The 15,376-nt window shown below is 45.0% G+C and overlaps 1 protein-coding gene across 1 annotated transcript; it reads right to left on the bottom strand.

The window, feature by feature from the left end:
- Positions 1-12,208: 12,208 nt before the first annotated feature.
- Positions 12,209-13,634, bottom strand: LOC311103842 (interferon a3-like; the record flags this gene model as incomplete). The annotated part of the gene is made up of 5 exons (XM_084145480.1): positions 12,209-12,295; positions 12,413-12,511; positions 12,641-12,793; positions 13,255-13,326; positions 13,485-13,634. The coding sequence occupies 5 exons, from the start codon at positions 13,632-13,634 to the stop codon at positions 12,209-12,211; spliced, it is 561 nt and encodes a 186-aa protein (XP_084001606.1).
- Between the last annotated feature and the right edge of the window lie 1,742 nt (positions 13,635-15,376).

The following is a 15,376-nucleotide window of genomic DNA, read 5'->3' as shown; positions in this document are numbered from 1 at the left end:
GATGAATCGTAAGAGAGCTGTGGCTTTCAAGGAGAGGGACACTAATCCGGACGCTTATAAGAAATCCCGCTATGCCCTCAGGCGAACCATCAAACAGGCAAAGCGTCAATACAAGATTGAATCCTACTACACCGGCTCTGATGCTCGTTTGATTTGGCAGGGCTTGCAAACTATTACGGACTACAAAGGGTAACTCAACTCCGAGTTGCCCAGTGACGCAAGCCTACCATTCGGACTACCTAGGGGCTAAATGCATTTTATGCTCACTTCAAGGCAAGCAACCAGTTGTTCCGGACGACTGTGTGATCACGCTCTCCGTAGCCGATGTGAGCAAGACCGTTAAACAGGTCAACATCCACAAGGCCCGTGGGGCCAGACGGATTACTAGGACGTGTACTCAGAGCATGCGCGGACCAACTGGCAAGTGTCTTTACTGACCAACATCCCGGAAACCCTAGACCCACTCCAATTCGCATACCGCCCCAACAGATCCACAGATGACGCAATCGCAATCGCACTCCACACAGCCCTTTCCCACCTGGACAAAAGAACACCTATATGAGAATGCTGTTCATTGACTACAGCTCAGCATTCAACACCATAGTGCCCACAAAGCTCATCACAAAGCTAAGGACCCTGGGACTAAACACCTCCCTCTGTAACTGGATCATGGACTTCCTGACGGGCCGCCACAAGGTGGTAAGGGTAGGCAACAACACATCTGCCACTCTGATCCTCAACACAGGGGCCCCTCAGGGGTGCATGCTTAGTCTCCTCCTGTACTCCCTGTTCACCCACGACTCCGTGGCCAAGCACGACTCCAACACCATCATTAAGTTTGCTGACGACACAACAGTGGTAGGCCTGATCACTGACAACGATGAGACAGCCTATAGGGAGGAGGTCAGAGACCTGGCTGTGTGGTGCCAGGACAACAACCTCTCCCTCAATGTGAGCAAGACAAAGGAGCTGATCGTGGACTACAGGAAAAGGAGGGCCGAAAACGCCCCCATTAACATCAACGGGGCCGTAGGTGAGCGGGTCGAGAGTTTAAAGTTCCTTGGTGTCCACATCACCAACAAACTATCATGGTCCAAACACATCAAGACAGTCGTGAAGAGTGCATGACAACACCTTTTCCCCCACAGGAGACTGAAAAGATTTGTCATGTGTCCCCAGATCCTCAAAAAGTTCTACAGCTGCACCATCGAGAGCATCCTAACCGGTTGCATCACCGCCTAGTATGGCAACTGCTCGGCATCCGACCATAAGGCGCTACAGAGAGTACAGCGTACGTCCCAGTACATCACTGGGGCTAAGCTTCCTCCCATCCAGGACCTATATACTTGGCGGTGTCAGAGGAAGGCCCCAAAAATTGTCACCCAAGTCATTGACTGTTCTCTCTGCTATCGCACAGCAAGCAGTACCGGAGTGCCAAGTCTAGGTCCAAAACGCTCCTTAACAGCTTCTACCCCCAAGCCATAAGACTGCTGAACAGTTAATCAAATGGCCACCCGGCTGCTACTCGCTGTTTATTATCTATGCATAGTCACTTTACCCCTACCTACATGTACAAATTACCTCGATTAACCTGTACCCCCGCACATTGACTCGGTACCGGTACCACATGTATATAGCCTCGTTATTGTTATTTTATTGTGTAACTTTTCATTGTATTTTTTACTCTAGTTTATTTAATAAATATTTCTTAACTCTATTTCTTGAACTGCATTGTTGGTTAAGGGCTTGTAAGTAAGTATTTCACTGTAATGTCTACACCTGTTGTATTCGGCGCATGTGACAAAGACAATTTGATTTGATTTGAAACGTGATACCAAAGAGTCAGAGAGCAATATTTCCCATCACATACATCATCAATTTATTGCCTATAGTTTTACAATTCTAGGTTTAGGGGTGTGGGTAATTGGAACAGTAATTAGCATGGCAATAACAGTAGCAACAGGCCTGCAGCCACAACACAGGAGCACTGATCAAATCGTTGCTGTGTGGTGATGTTCAAAGCGCTGAAGTGGCTGACGTCTTCATGAGTTTTAGCGCTAGCTGTGATACCTGTCCATGGTGCTGAATTGTCTTCTTATGTCGCATGACAGCTGTTTTACAAAAGTTGTGTGATGTCATCAGTTTCACCTGAGTCTTCTCCCAAGTAATCATGCACACCTTTGGCCGACGTATCGAATTGGGTAGGGAATATGTAGTTTAGAGAGCGTTTGCACATTGGGAAGACGTCGCAGAGACATCATAATAGAATGTTGGTATCTGGCCGACGTATAAACTATGTACAGTGGGGAGAACAAGTATTTGATCCACTGCCGATTTTTGCAGGTTTTCCTACTTACAAAGCATGTAGAGGTCTGTCATTTTTTATCATAGGTACACTTCAACTGTGAGAGACGGAATCTAAAACAAAAATCCAGAAAATCACATTGTCTGATTTTTAAGTAATTAATTAGCATTTTATTGCATGACATAAGTATTTGATACATCAGAAAAGCAGAACTTAATATTTGGTACAGAAACCTTTGTTTGCAATTACAGAGATCATACGTTTCCTGTAGGTGTTGACCAGGTTTGCACACACTGCAGCAGGGATTTTGGCCCACTCCTCCATACAGACCTTCTCCAGATCCTTCAGGTTTCGGGGCTGTCGCTGGGCAATTCGGACTTTCAGCTCCCTCCAAAGATTTTCTATTGGGTTCAGGTCTGGAGACTGGCTAGGCCACTCCAGGACCTTGAGATGCTTCTTACGGAGCCACTCCTTAGTTGCCCTGGCTGTGTGTTTCGGGTCGTTGTCATGCTGGAAGACCCAGCCACGACCCATCTTCAATGCTCTTACTGAGGGAAGGAGGTTGTTGGCCAAGATCTCGCGATACATGGCCCCATCCATCCTCCCCTCAATACGGTGCAGTCGTCCTGTCCCCTTTGCAGAAAAGCATCCCCAAAGAATGATGTTTCCACCTCCATGCATCACGGTTGGGATGGTGTTCTTGGGGTTGTACTCATCCTTCTTCTTCCTCCAAACACGGCGAGTGGAGTTTAGACCAAAAAGCTCTATTTTTGTCTCATCAGACCACATGACCTTCTCCCATTCCTCCTCTGGATCATCAAGATGGTCATTGGCAAACTTCAGACGGGCCTGGACATGCGCTGGCTTGAGCAGGGGGACCTTGCGTGCGCTGCAGGATTTTAATCCATGACGGCGTAGTGTGTTACTAATGGTTTTCTTTGAGACTGTGGTCCCAGCTCTCTTCAGGTCATTGACCAGGTCGTGCCGTGTAGTTCTGGGCTGATCCCTCACCTTCCTCATGATCATTGATGCCCCACGAGGTGAGATCTTGCATGGAGCCCCAGACCGAGGGTGATTGACCGTCATCTTGAACTTCTTCCATTTTCTAATAATTGCGCCAACAGTTGTTGCCTTCTCACCAAGCTGCTTGCCTATTGTCCTGTAGCCCATCCCAGCCTTGTGCATCTCTACAATTTTATCCCTGATGTCCTTACACAGCTCTCTGGTCTTGGCCATTGAGGAGAGGTTGGAGTCTGTTTGATTGAGTGTGTTGACAGGTGTCTTTTATACAGGTAACGAGTTCCAACAGGTGCAGTTAATACAGGTAATGAGTGGAGAACAGGAGGGCTTCTTAAAGAAAAACTAACAGGTCTGTGAGAGCCGAAATTCTTACTGGTTGGTAGGTGATCAAATACTTATGTCATGCAATAAAATGCAAATGAATTATTTAAAAATCATACAATGTGATTTTCTGGATTTTTGTTTTAGATTCCGTCTATCACAGTTGAAGTGTACCTATGATAAAAACTACAGACCTCTACATGCTTTGTAAGTAGGAAAACCTGCAAAATCGGCAGCGTATCAAATACTTGTTCTCCCCACTGTAGAACTGGAGAATTTAGAATGTGCAAGACGTCAATGAGCAAACAATGTCTAAACTGCATCATCTCAATGTATACAGGATACATCATGCCTACCCACTAAGCACGGTGCTGTCTGGATCGGCCGTCTTTATTTGGTCTGATTTTTGTGAAGTCCGGACTTAATTTCAACGTCCACGGACAAGTTTGGATAGCACAGTACAGTAGAGCACAGTAGAGTACAGTTCATTACAGTAGAGTGTACAGTACAGTACCGTACAATACAGTAGAGCACAGTAGAGTACAGTTCATTACAGTAGAGCATACAGTGCAGTAAAGTAAAGAAAAGTAAAGTATAATTCAGTGCAGTAGAGTACAGCACAGTATAGTGTAGCCTACTTTACTCTAATGTACTAAACTGTACTGAATTAAACTCTACTGTAATCTACTGAATTAATATCTACTGTACTATACTGAATAAAACTCTACTGTCCTCTACACTACCGTTGTGACGAGTACTGAGGATACGAAGAGGCAGGACGCAGACGCAGGAATCAACAATGTAAAGGATTACTAAACACTGAGCAATACAACAAAGAGCGAGAACACAACAAGACACTAACAATCACACACAACACAACACTGAACAGTCCAGGGCTATATAGGGGTGGTGATGAGATGATGTGGTGCAGGTACCCTGGAGGTTATTAGGGTGCATTGGGTTTCCATTCTGGTGTTGCCGAGGTGGTGCGCTCAGACCAGTGGCTCAGTAGACCGGCGAATCAGAGCGCCGGAGGGGAGCAACGGGAGGAGACGTGACAGAATCCCCCCCCCTCCCCCCGGTTGCGCGGCTCCCTCCGCAGGACGTCGCCAGCCAGGAGGACGACCCCGAGGACGAGGAGAGTCCAGCAGGTCCCTCACCGCATACGCCAGACTCCCGTCAATGTCCAGGGGCAGAGGGGGCGTACCCCGGGGGACGGCATCCGCCAGAGGACCAGGAACCACCGGCCTGAGGAGAGACACATGAAAAGTGGTTGAGACACGGTAGTGAGGGGGAAGGAGCAGCCGGTACGATACCTCATTTATCCGCTGGAGGACCTTAAACGGCCCCACAAACCGGGGGCTCAGTTTCTTGCAGGGCAGGAAGAGAGGGAGGTTTTTAGTGGACAGCGAGACACGATCACCAGGCTGGAATACGGGGGCCTCACTGCGGTGGCGGTCGGCTTGGTCCTTCTGCCGACGAAAGGCCCTCTGGAGATGGACATGGGCAGCGTCCCAGACCTGTCCGGCCCTGCGGAGCCACTCGTCAACAGCGGGCGCATCGGTCTGGCTGGGTGTCCAAGGGGCCAGGGCCGGCTGGTACCCCAGGACGCAGTGGAAGGGAGTGAGCCCCATGGAGGAGTGAACGAGGGAGTTGTGGGCATATTCTGCCCAGGGAAGAAACCTCGCCCACTCACCCTGCCGGTCCTGACAGTGGCAACGAAGAAACATCCCCAGCTCCTGGTTCATGCGCTCCACCTGCCCATTCGACTGAGGCCTATACCCGGAATTGAGGCTGGCCATGGCTCCGATCTTCTCCAGGAAAGCCTTCCACACTCGTGAGGTGAATTGGGGGCCACGGTCCGATGTCCTCCGGAAGTCCATAATGCCGGAAGTCCTGTTGGAACAGGACCTCAGAGACAGTTGGCAGGCGCAGTTGGAGACGGAGGCAGGATAGGACCCTCCAGATCCTTCCTTTCTTCTGTATGGTGCATCCTGGAGAGTGCGTCGGCTTTCACATTCTGGGATCCTGGGTGGTAGGACAGAATAAACTGAAAGCGAGTAAGAATTTGGGTCCACCAGTCTTGACGAGAGTTCATCGGTTTCGCTGCCCATATGTGCTCCAAATTCCGGTGGTCAGTGAGAATCCGGAATGGATGGACTGCATCCTCCAGCCAGTGTCTCCATTCCTCCAGAGCGAGGATCACCGCCAAAAGCTCCCTGTCTCCAACTCCATAGTTCCTCTCTGCGGGGGTAGGCTTTTTCGAGAAAAAGGCACAGGGATACATTTTCTCTGGCTTACCTTGCCGCTGGGAGAGGATCCCACCCACGCCCTCCTCAGATGCGACCACCTCCAGGATGAAAGGACGAGCTGGATCTGGGTGTTTTTGGAGGAGCACTGAGATTAACCTCTCATTCAGCCTCTTGAAGGCAGCGTCAGCCTCAGGGTTCCAGGCCAGCTTCTGAGGACCACCCTTAAGGAGAGAGGTGAGCGGGCGGCTATGGAGCTGAAGGACCTGATGAAACGCCGGTGGAAATTTGCGAAGCCCAGAAAGCTCTGCAGGCCCTTGATGGTGGTGGGGACTGGCCATGACCTGACAGTGTCTGTCTTCGCTCTTTCCATGAACACCCCCTGAGGACTGATCCTGTATCCCAGGAAGGAGATGGCCTGTTGGTGGAATTCTCGGAACACGTCATTGACGAAGGACTGGAACACGGAAGGTGCGTTGGCGAGGCCGTAGGGCATGACGCTGTATTCATAGTGGCCTGAGGTAGTGCTGAATGCCGTCTTCCACTCGTCTCCTTCCCGGATTCGGATCAGATTGTAGGCACTCCTCAGGTCCAACTTGGTAAAGTACCTGGCCCCTCGCAGCTGCTCGATGGCCGATGGAACCAGAGGGAGGTGGTACCGGTACTTGGTGGTGACTGCGTTCAACCCCAAGTAGTCAATGCACGGCCTCAGTCCTCCGTCTTTTTTGACCACGAAGAAGCTGGCGGAGGCAGGTGAGGTAGAGCGTCTGATGAACCTGTTTCAGGGTCTCCGCCACATACTTCTCCATGGCCTCAGTCTCCACTATGGAGAGGGAGTAAATGTGACTCTTCGGGGGGTGTTGTCCCTCCAGCAGGTCAATGGCACAGTCCCAGGGCCTGTGAGGAGGGAGACACTTAGCCTTGGAGGCAGAGAAGACGTCGGAGAGATCTGCGTACTCACGTGGAATGATGGGCTGGAGGGCGGACTCCGGACTCGTGGAATACCACCGGCAGGCAGGTCCTCCGGCATGAGGGGGACCAGGCTGTGATCCTCTTGGTGATCCTATTGATGGTAGGGTTGTGTAGTCTGAGCCAGGGCAATCCCAAGACGATCCGGTGAAGGGGTGACGTGACGATGTGGAAGGACAGCTCCTCGTAGTGCTCCGGTAGTGTGGGAATGGTGATGGTGATGGGGAGAGTGACGTGCGTAATGGTGCCTGATTCAAGTGGTTTATTGTCCAGCGAGGTGACGTGTAGCGGAGAAGGCAGTGGCACGGTGGGCAACCCCCATTCAGAGACCAGCTCCCTATCTATAAGGTTCCCCGCTCATCCAGAATATATCATTGCTGTGGAAGGCAAAGAGAAGGAAGAACCATTCACCGTTAGGGGTACTAAAAACAATGGTTTGGTGACAGGTGATGACGGAACATTCACGGAGCGGCGACGGGAGTCATACCGCCTAGATAGGGATCCACCAGGAGATCTGTGGTCCGTGGTGGTGTTGGTGTGCTTCCCACCTCCATGGGTGAGGACTCAGAGGCAAGGCGGCTTCCATAGCTCAGATGGGGTGAGCGTCGAGGCTCCGGGAGGTGTTGTAAACTCCGTTGGTCTCTCAACATGTCATCAAGACGAATGGACGTGGCGATGAGGGTATCAAGGTCCATCTCGTCGTCCCGACATGCAAGTTCCGTCGTGATGTCCTCCCGTAAGCCTCTCCTGAAGGCTGTGCGCAGAGCATTCTCATTCCAGCCGGAAGACGCCACCACTGTGCGAAAGCTCAGGGCTTACTCGAATGCGGCCCCCTCTCCCTGTTGTAGCCGGAGGAGACGCTCACCCCCGTCCTTTCCCTCCGTGGGATGATCGAACACCACCCTGAATCGAGCGAGGAAGGTGGAGTAGGGAAGCGCCGCGGCCTCACCTCCTTCCCAGACTGCTGTGACCCAATCCAGCGCCTTTCCCTTCAGTTGCGAAATCACCAGTGCTATCCTGGCTTGGTCCGATGGAGATGCCCCACGCTGACGCGCCAGATACAGTGAAACCTGTAGCGGGAAGCCTCTACATTTTGTCGTTTTCCCGTCATAGCGCTCCGGCAGGGCGAGGGGTCCCTCAGACATTGATGATAGCACGGGAGGAGGTGGACTGGGTGCACTCGCCGCTCCCTGAGGTGGAACCGGAGTGATGGTCAGTTTATGCAGCGTTTGAAGCACTTCTTGCATGGTGGCGTTCAGCTGGGCAATCTGCTGCTGGTGCTGGTCGAGGCGCTGGGAAACTCCAGGATGATTACCTGCTGCATCCATTTTCGTGATTGGTGTGTGATTCTGTGACGAGTACTGAGGATACGAAGAGGCAGGACCCAGACGCAGGAATCAACAATGTAAAGGTTTACTAAACAAGAGTACAACAAAGAGCGCGTACACAACAAGACACTGACAATCACACACAACACAACACTGAACAGTCCAGGGCTATATAGGGGTGGTGATGAGATGATGAGATGCAGGTGCGCTGGAGATGATTAGGGTGTGTTGGGTTTCCATTCCGGTGTTGCCGATGTGGTGCGCTCAGACCGGTGGCTCAGTAGACCGGCGAATCAGAGCGCCGGAGGGAAGCAACGGTCCGGACCAGCCAAATGTGTACTTTTTGGGGGGCACAGCTCATTACATTTTGGTCATTCAGCAGACGCTTTTATCTACAGCGACTTACAGTGCATTCAACTGGAGAGACCTGAAAATAGCTGTGCAACGACCCTCCCCATCCTACCTGACAGAGCTTGAGAAGATCTGCAGAGAAGAATGGGAGAAACTCCCCAAATACAGGTGTGCCAAGCTTATAGCGTCATACCCAAAAAGACTTGAGTCTTTTTGGTCTTGGTGCTTCAACCAAGTCTTGGTGCTTCAACCAAGTACTGAGTAAAGGGTCTGAATACTTAGATAACATAAGTGCATGTGACAGATGGGAGCAATAATAAATATTCTATGTTGCAATCTTCAGTTGGCTCTTCTTTCCTATATTAAATGGATTCAAAATGTATTATAGTGAGATAATGCTTACTTAATTGAGAATGTATGTGCAGTTGAAATTTGGCCATTGATTCAATGACCAAAAAAATACATATTTTCAACATCTGTAAATGACATATTTTCAACGTTCATTCAGAACCGAAAATGAACCAGATTTCAATGTCCAGAAAATACGTATTTTCAACATCTAGAAAATATGTACTTTAAATGTCCAGAAAATATGTATTTTCAACTTTCATTCAGAACCAAAAATTTAACTAATTTCTACTTCCGGAAAATACATATTTTCTACTTTCAACATCTGGAAAATATATTTTTTAAATGACCGGAAAATAGGTATTTTCAACTTTCATTCAGAACCTAGAATGAACCTAACTTATTTCGGACGTCTTTTCAAAGTCATTTTGCTTACTGGGTACATTGGGCAGACTTGTGCTACCAAGTTAAGTCACAAAAACCCTGTCTACCACATGTGACATCATCAGTCCTAACCAATGCCATTTTTATTAGGCCTACATGTAAATATGTTAGATTAAGGTCATCAGACTGTTAAATAGCCATCACTAGCCGGCCTCCACCCAGCAACCTGCCCTGAGCTTAGTCACTGTCACTAGCCGGCTACATCCCGATTACTCATCCCTGCACCTTAGAGGCTGCTACCCTATGTACAGTACATACAGTGGGAAAAAAAAGTATTTAGTCAGCCACCAATTGTGCAAGATCTCCCACTTAAAAAGATGAGAGAGGCCTGTGATTTTCATCATAGGTACACGTCAACTATGACAGACAAAATGAGGGGGAAAAAATCCTCATAAGTATTTGGTCAATAACAAAAGTTTCTCAATACTTTGTTATGTACCCTTTGTTGGCAATGACACAGGTCAAATGTTTTCTGTAAGTCTTCACAAGGTTTTCACACACTGTTGCTGGTATTTTGGCCCATTCCTCCATGCAGATCTCCTCTAGAGCAGTGATGTTTTGGGGCTGTCGCTGGGCAACACGGACTTTCAACTCCCTCCAAAGATTTTCTATGGGGTTGAGATCTGGAGACTGGCTAGGCCACTCCAGGACCTTGAAATGCTTCTTACGAAGTCACTCCTTCGTTGCCCGGGCGGTGTGTTTGGGATCATTGTCATGCTGAAAGACCCAGCCACGTTTCATCTTCAATGCCCTTGCTGATGGAAGGAGGTTTTCACTCAAAATCTCACGATACATGGCCCCATTCATTCTTTCCTTTACACGGATCAGTCGTCCTGGTCCCTTTGCAGAAAAACAGCCCCAAAGCATGATGTTTCCACCCCCATGCTTCACAGTAGGTATGGTGTTCTTTGGATGCAACTCAGCATTCTTTGTCCTCCAAACACGACGAGTTGAGTTTTTACCAAAAAGTTCTATTTTGGTTTCATCTGACCATATGACATTCTCCCAATCCTCTTCTGGATCATCCAAATGCACTCTAGCAAACTTCAGACGGGCCTGGACATGTACTGGCTTAAGCAGGGGGACACGTCTGTCACTGCAGGATTTGAGTCCCTGGCGGCGTAGTGTGTTACTGATGGTAGGCTTTGTTACTTTGGTCCCAGCTCTCTGCAGGTCATTCACTAGGTCCCCCCGTGTGGTTCTGGGATTTTTGCTCACCGTTCTTGTGATCATTTTGACCCCACGGGGTGAGATCTTGCGTGGAGCCCCAGATCGAGGGAGATTATCAGTGGTCTTGTATGTCTTCCATTTCCTAATAATTGCTCCCACAGTTGATTTCTTCAAACCAAGCTGCTTACCTTTTGCAGATTCAGTCTTTCCAGCCTGGTGCAGGTCTACAATTTTGTTTCTGGTGTCCTTTGACAGCTCTTTGGTCTTGGCCATATTGGAGTTTGGAGTGTGACTGTTTGAGGTTGTGGACAGGTGTCTTTTATACTGATAACAAGTTCAAACAGGTGCCATTAATAGAGGTAACGAGTGGAGGACAGAGGAGCCTCTTAAAGAAGAAGTTACAGGTCTGTGAGAGCCAGAAATCTTGCTTGTTTGTAGGTGACCAAATACTTATTTTCCACCAATATTTGCAAATAAATTCATTAAAAATCCTACAATGTGATTATCTGGAGAAAAAAAATCTCAATTTGTCTGTCATAGTTGACGTGTACCTATGATGAAAATTACAGGCCTCTCTCATCTTTTTAAGTGGGAGAACTTGCACAATTGGTGGCTGACTAAATACTTTTTTCCCCCACTGTAGATATGGAACACTGGTCACCTTAATAACGTTCACATACTGTTTTACCCGTTTCATGTGTATGTACTATATTCTAGTTAAGGCCATCCTATTCAACTATTGCTGTACCTATACTATTCCATCCACGTATTCTTCACATACACTACCGGTCAAAAGTTTTAGAACACCTACTCATTCAAGGGTTTTTCTTTATTTTTACTATTTTCTACATTGTAGAATAACACATATGGAACAATGTGCTCAGCACATGTGGGAACTCCTTCAAGACTGTTGGAAAAACATTCCAGGTGAAGCTGGTTGAGAGAATGCCAAGCGTGTGCAAAGCTGTCATCAAGGCAAAGGGTGGCTATTTGAAGAATCTCAAATATAAAATATATATTGATTTGTTCAACAATTTTTTGGTTACTACATGATTCCATATGTGTTATTTTATAGTTTTGATGTCTTCACTATTATTCTACAATGTAAAAAATAGTAAAAATAAAGAAAAACGCTTGAATGAGTAGGTGTTCTAAAACTTTTCAGCGGTAGTGTACATATATACACTCCGGACTCCGACACTCCGACATTGCTCATCCTAATATTTATATATTTCTTATGTCATTTTACATTTACATTTAATGTCCATTCTTTTACTTTTAGATTTGTGTGTATTGTTGTGTATTGTTCGATATTACTGCACTGGTAGAGCTAGGAACACAAGCATTTCGCTACACCCGCTATAATATCTGCTAAATATGTGTATGCAACAAATTACATGAGATTTTATTAAAATAGATTTCAGATGTAGAGGCCACATTTATTTAATTAAAATATATTTCATCATTACAATAACACACATTTCGTATCAGGTTGCAATAATAAATACAGTATGCAATGGCCTTCATAAGTACAAAAATAAATGCACTAAAACATTGTTACGTTGTGTATAGCCTAAATCAATCACATAATTATTCAGTATAAAAAATGTTTTACTCCACAGAGTTGTGAATACATTACAACACAATAAATGAATACGTTCAAAAACAAATAAATTAACATGTAAATAAATAATACATAATGCTCATTGGCTACTTAATGTTGTGTCTAGTCTTCGTAGGTGTGCCAGCACAACTGTCCTTACGTCTTCCCAGCCGCTTGCGCTGTGTTTCTGCATGAATTAAATACAATTATTAAGATTTTAGAATAGACACACGTTTTATCATCACATACATACATCCAGATTTGGTGAATGTACTCTCTTTGTAAGACAAATGGATCAACCTACCTCGCGTTTCAAGTAATTGTTAAGGAACTTGAAGTGAAGGCTCATCTTTTTGTTCACTCTTTTGACATATTTTGATAGTCTAGTTTTCATAGCCTTTACCTGTTGGAACAAAATACAAATATTTTAATATTGTGATGTGTTTAACATGTAACCACCTTATTTTATAATCGAATAGGATAGGATAATGTTTTCCTTTTTGCATTAATGTTAAGAGGAGAAATTACATACGCATTGGTCTAGCTCCGAGGTCTGGCGATGCAGGTCATTCATAAACCTGTCAACTCCTTTCTGGTCCCAGGCGGTGGACTCATATTTGCCACTGCTGTACAATTTCTTTATAGCTTTCAGAGTTTGCGAAATGAAGACAATCTGTTCGTCAGCCTAGAAGAAGAGTGCTTTGTATTAGTACATGCCTTATGAATTGAGGGCAAATCTAAGAAAATTATAGCAAATTGCATATTCATTATAACCTAATTATATTCAGACCCCATCACTATTTGCACATTTTGTTACGTTACAGCCTTATTCTAAAATTGTTTCAATGTCTATTTGTTTCATCACAATAACCCATAATGCCAAAGCCAAAACATGTTTTCAGACATTTTTGCAAATTTATTAAAAATAAAAAACAGTTTTTGCTTAATCTTTATGGGGTATTGTGTGCAGATTGATGTGGGGAAAAAACTATGCAATACATTTTAGAATAAGGCTGTAACGTAACACAATGTGGAAAAAGTTAAGGGGTCTGAATACTTTCCGAATTCACTGTAAACTCTTAGAAAAAAAGGTTATGGATAGAACAAAACCTTTTTTTAAGAGTGTAGGCTATGCATATTTCTTACCTTGAAATTATCTACTTGTCTGTATTGCTTGTCAGGGAAAGTGATCTGAGTTTCTCGAGAGACTTCATGACCCTGAGATGCCAAAAAATTTAAACAAAATATGGCATTATTATTACTGTACATAAAGGAGTCAGGGAAATAAATGAAACATAGCAGCACGTGAAATGTTGAAAAAATGACAACAGCCCAATGACCAGGAACAAGTGAATAAACATTACCGCATAGCCTACCATGTTCTGAAGCATCGTTATGGTGTTTTTGCTGAACACTTGGAACATGCTCGGAGACCGAGGCAGTGTCCTCATCCAAGTGCATCCGATGGTTTTATGCCAGGTGCAAATCGTCAGGACCAAGAACATCCAAAGGTTGATTGAACCCATTTTAGCGAAGGTCTACTGTAGTTCTCGGTCTGTCCCAATCAACCGTGGTGCACTTCCGAAAGATAGCCTACTTTGTATAATTCCGACAAAAAAAAATATTTTCCCCAAAGGATAAAGTGATAAAGTGGTCTTCCTGATCGAACAATATCTCGAATTCCCGAGTTCTGCCATGCTCCAACCTGTGTCGATCATTTATACAAAGATTCTGCACGGTGTTCCAAAAGTGAAAGGTGGAAGTCCCCATACACTTTCATACCTGAGAATATTGTTTTCCGTCTGGAGAAAATGCACCGAAAGGACAGGTGCATCTCTCAGATAATTGTTACATTCTTGATTTATTTGCTATTTTATCATGAAATATTGGCCTATCAACCAGGAAAAAAAATATTAATTAAAAAAATGGACATGTGAATCCATTTTATTCAGACTACGGCCTAAATAAATATCACCATATAGAACAAAACTGAGTTTGGCCTTTGACTTCGAAAACAATAGCATTTTATATTGTCTTTGCAAACGCAACAGCTTTTCATTTGCACACAGAAACTATGGTCTCCAACTACGTTGTAACCAATTGCTTAAAGGGAAATTGTGGTTTGTGGACCACAACTGCCTATTTAAAGACACAGATCAACCTTGGATGGGTTCTATCAATTACACACTCAACATGACTTTATTTCGTTTTAGAAACGGGTTTGGATTGTCTGAAATATTTTTGTAGAGCCCCTCCTATATGCTCCCGCTTTTCAGAATAAGACACTGGTAGCATATACAGTGCACAGCCAGTATAGACCTTGGGAATACTGTTTAAATTGGAGCCTATATTGCAGGGGCTTTTGAATCTGGGCCTATAGCCACGTGTGCGTACAATATAGGCCTGTCAGGTAGATCATCCGTCAAAGTATTCCATATTCGTGTGTTTTTATTGGGCTTATAAATTAATATTGTATATATTTATTTATCCAGATATGTGAGTTGATGGGACCTCTGCATGTATTATCTTTCCACTATAGAGAATGAAGAGTAACAGCATGGTTAGCGATTGCAACGCTCCATTGAACTAACATTCAGAATTTGTTGCATGATATCCAATATATGTGTACTTGATATAATTAATAACTATACGAATCAACAATGTTTTACAGTGATATGATGATGGTTGGGATTCAGGAATTCAGAGTATTGTAAAGGATTTTATTGTTTTTCATTGAAAATGATGTTGATATGCAATTGTCAGGAGGAATAACATCACATTTAGGATAACATGCCAAGGAAAAAGTCGTTTCATTTCAAGGTTGCATCACACCACAGAATTTTACAAAATTGCTAGCACAATTTCAACCAATATAAGGCATGTTTGTCTCTTTATTGAAATATTATAGCCTACATGGCAATTATTTGCAACACGGAGAAATAACATATAAAGCTTACAGTGGCATAATTCATATATTCAAAAAAATTACATTTTCATGCAGAAATTAACTAAAAGTAATGCTACTCTCACACGTGTTTTCTTGGCATTTTTTATTTCTTGTAAATATCCCTCAGGATGCTCCCCATTTCAGCTCTAACGACCTCCCATGAGCACAAGCTGAAACGCTGAAAGAAAATACGTGAAACAAATATGTTTTAGGTTAAAATAATATATAATACACCATAGGTATTAGGCCTACTCCACCCCTCTCAATAGTTTAGTTTTGAAACACAATTGACAAAAAAATATAATCTAAGAGATGTTTTAC

Source organism: Coregonus lavaretus (genome assembly GCF_964263955.1).
Source record: "Coregonus lavaretus genome assembly, chromosome: 28".
In the NCBI taxonomy this organism is placed as follows: Eukaryota; Metazoa; Chordata; class Actinopteri; order Salmoniformes; family Salmonidae; genus Coregonus; species Coregonus lavaretus.
This window is presented reverse-complemented; position numbering and strand designations above follow the sequence as displayed.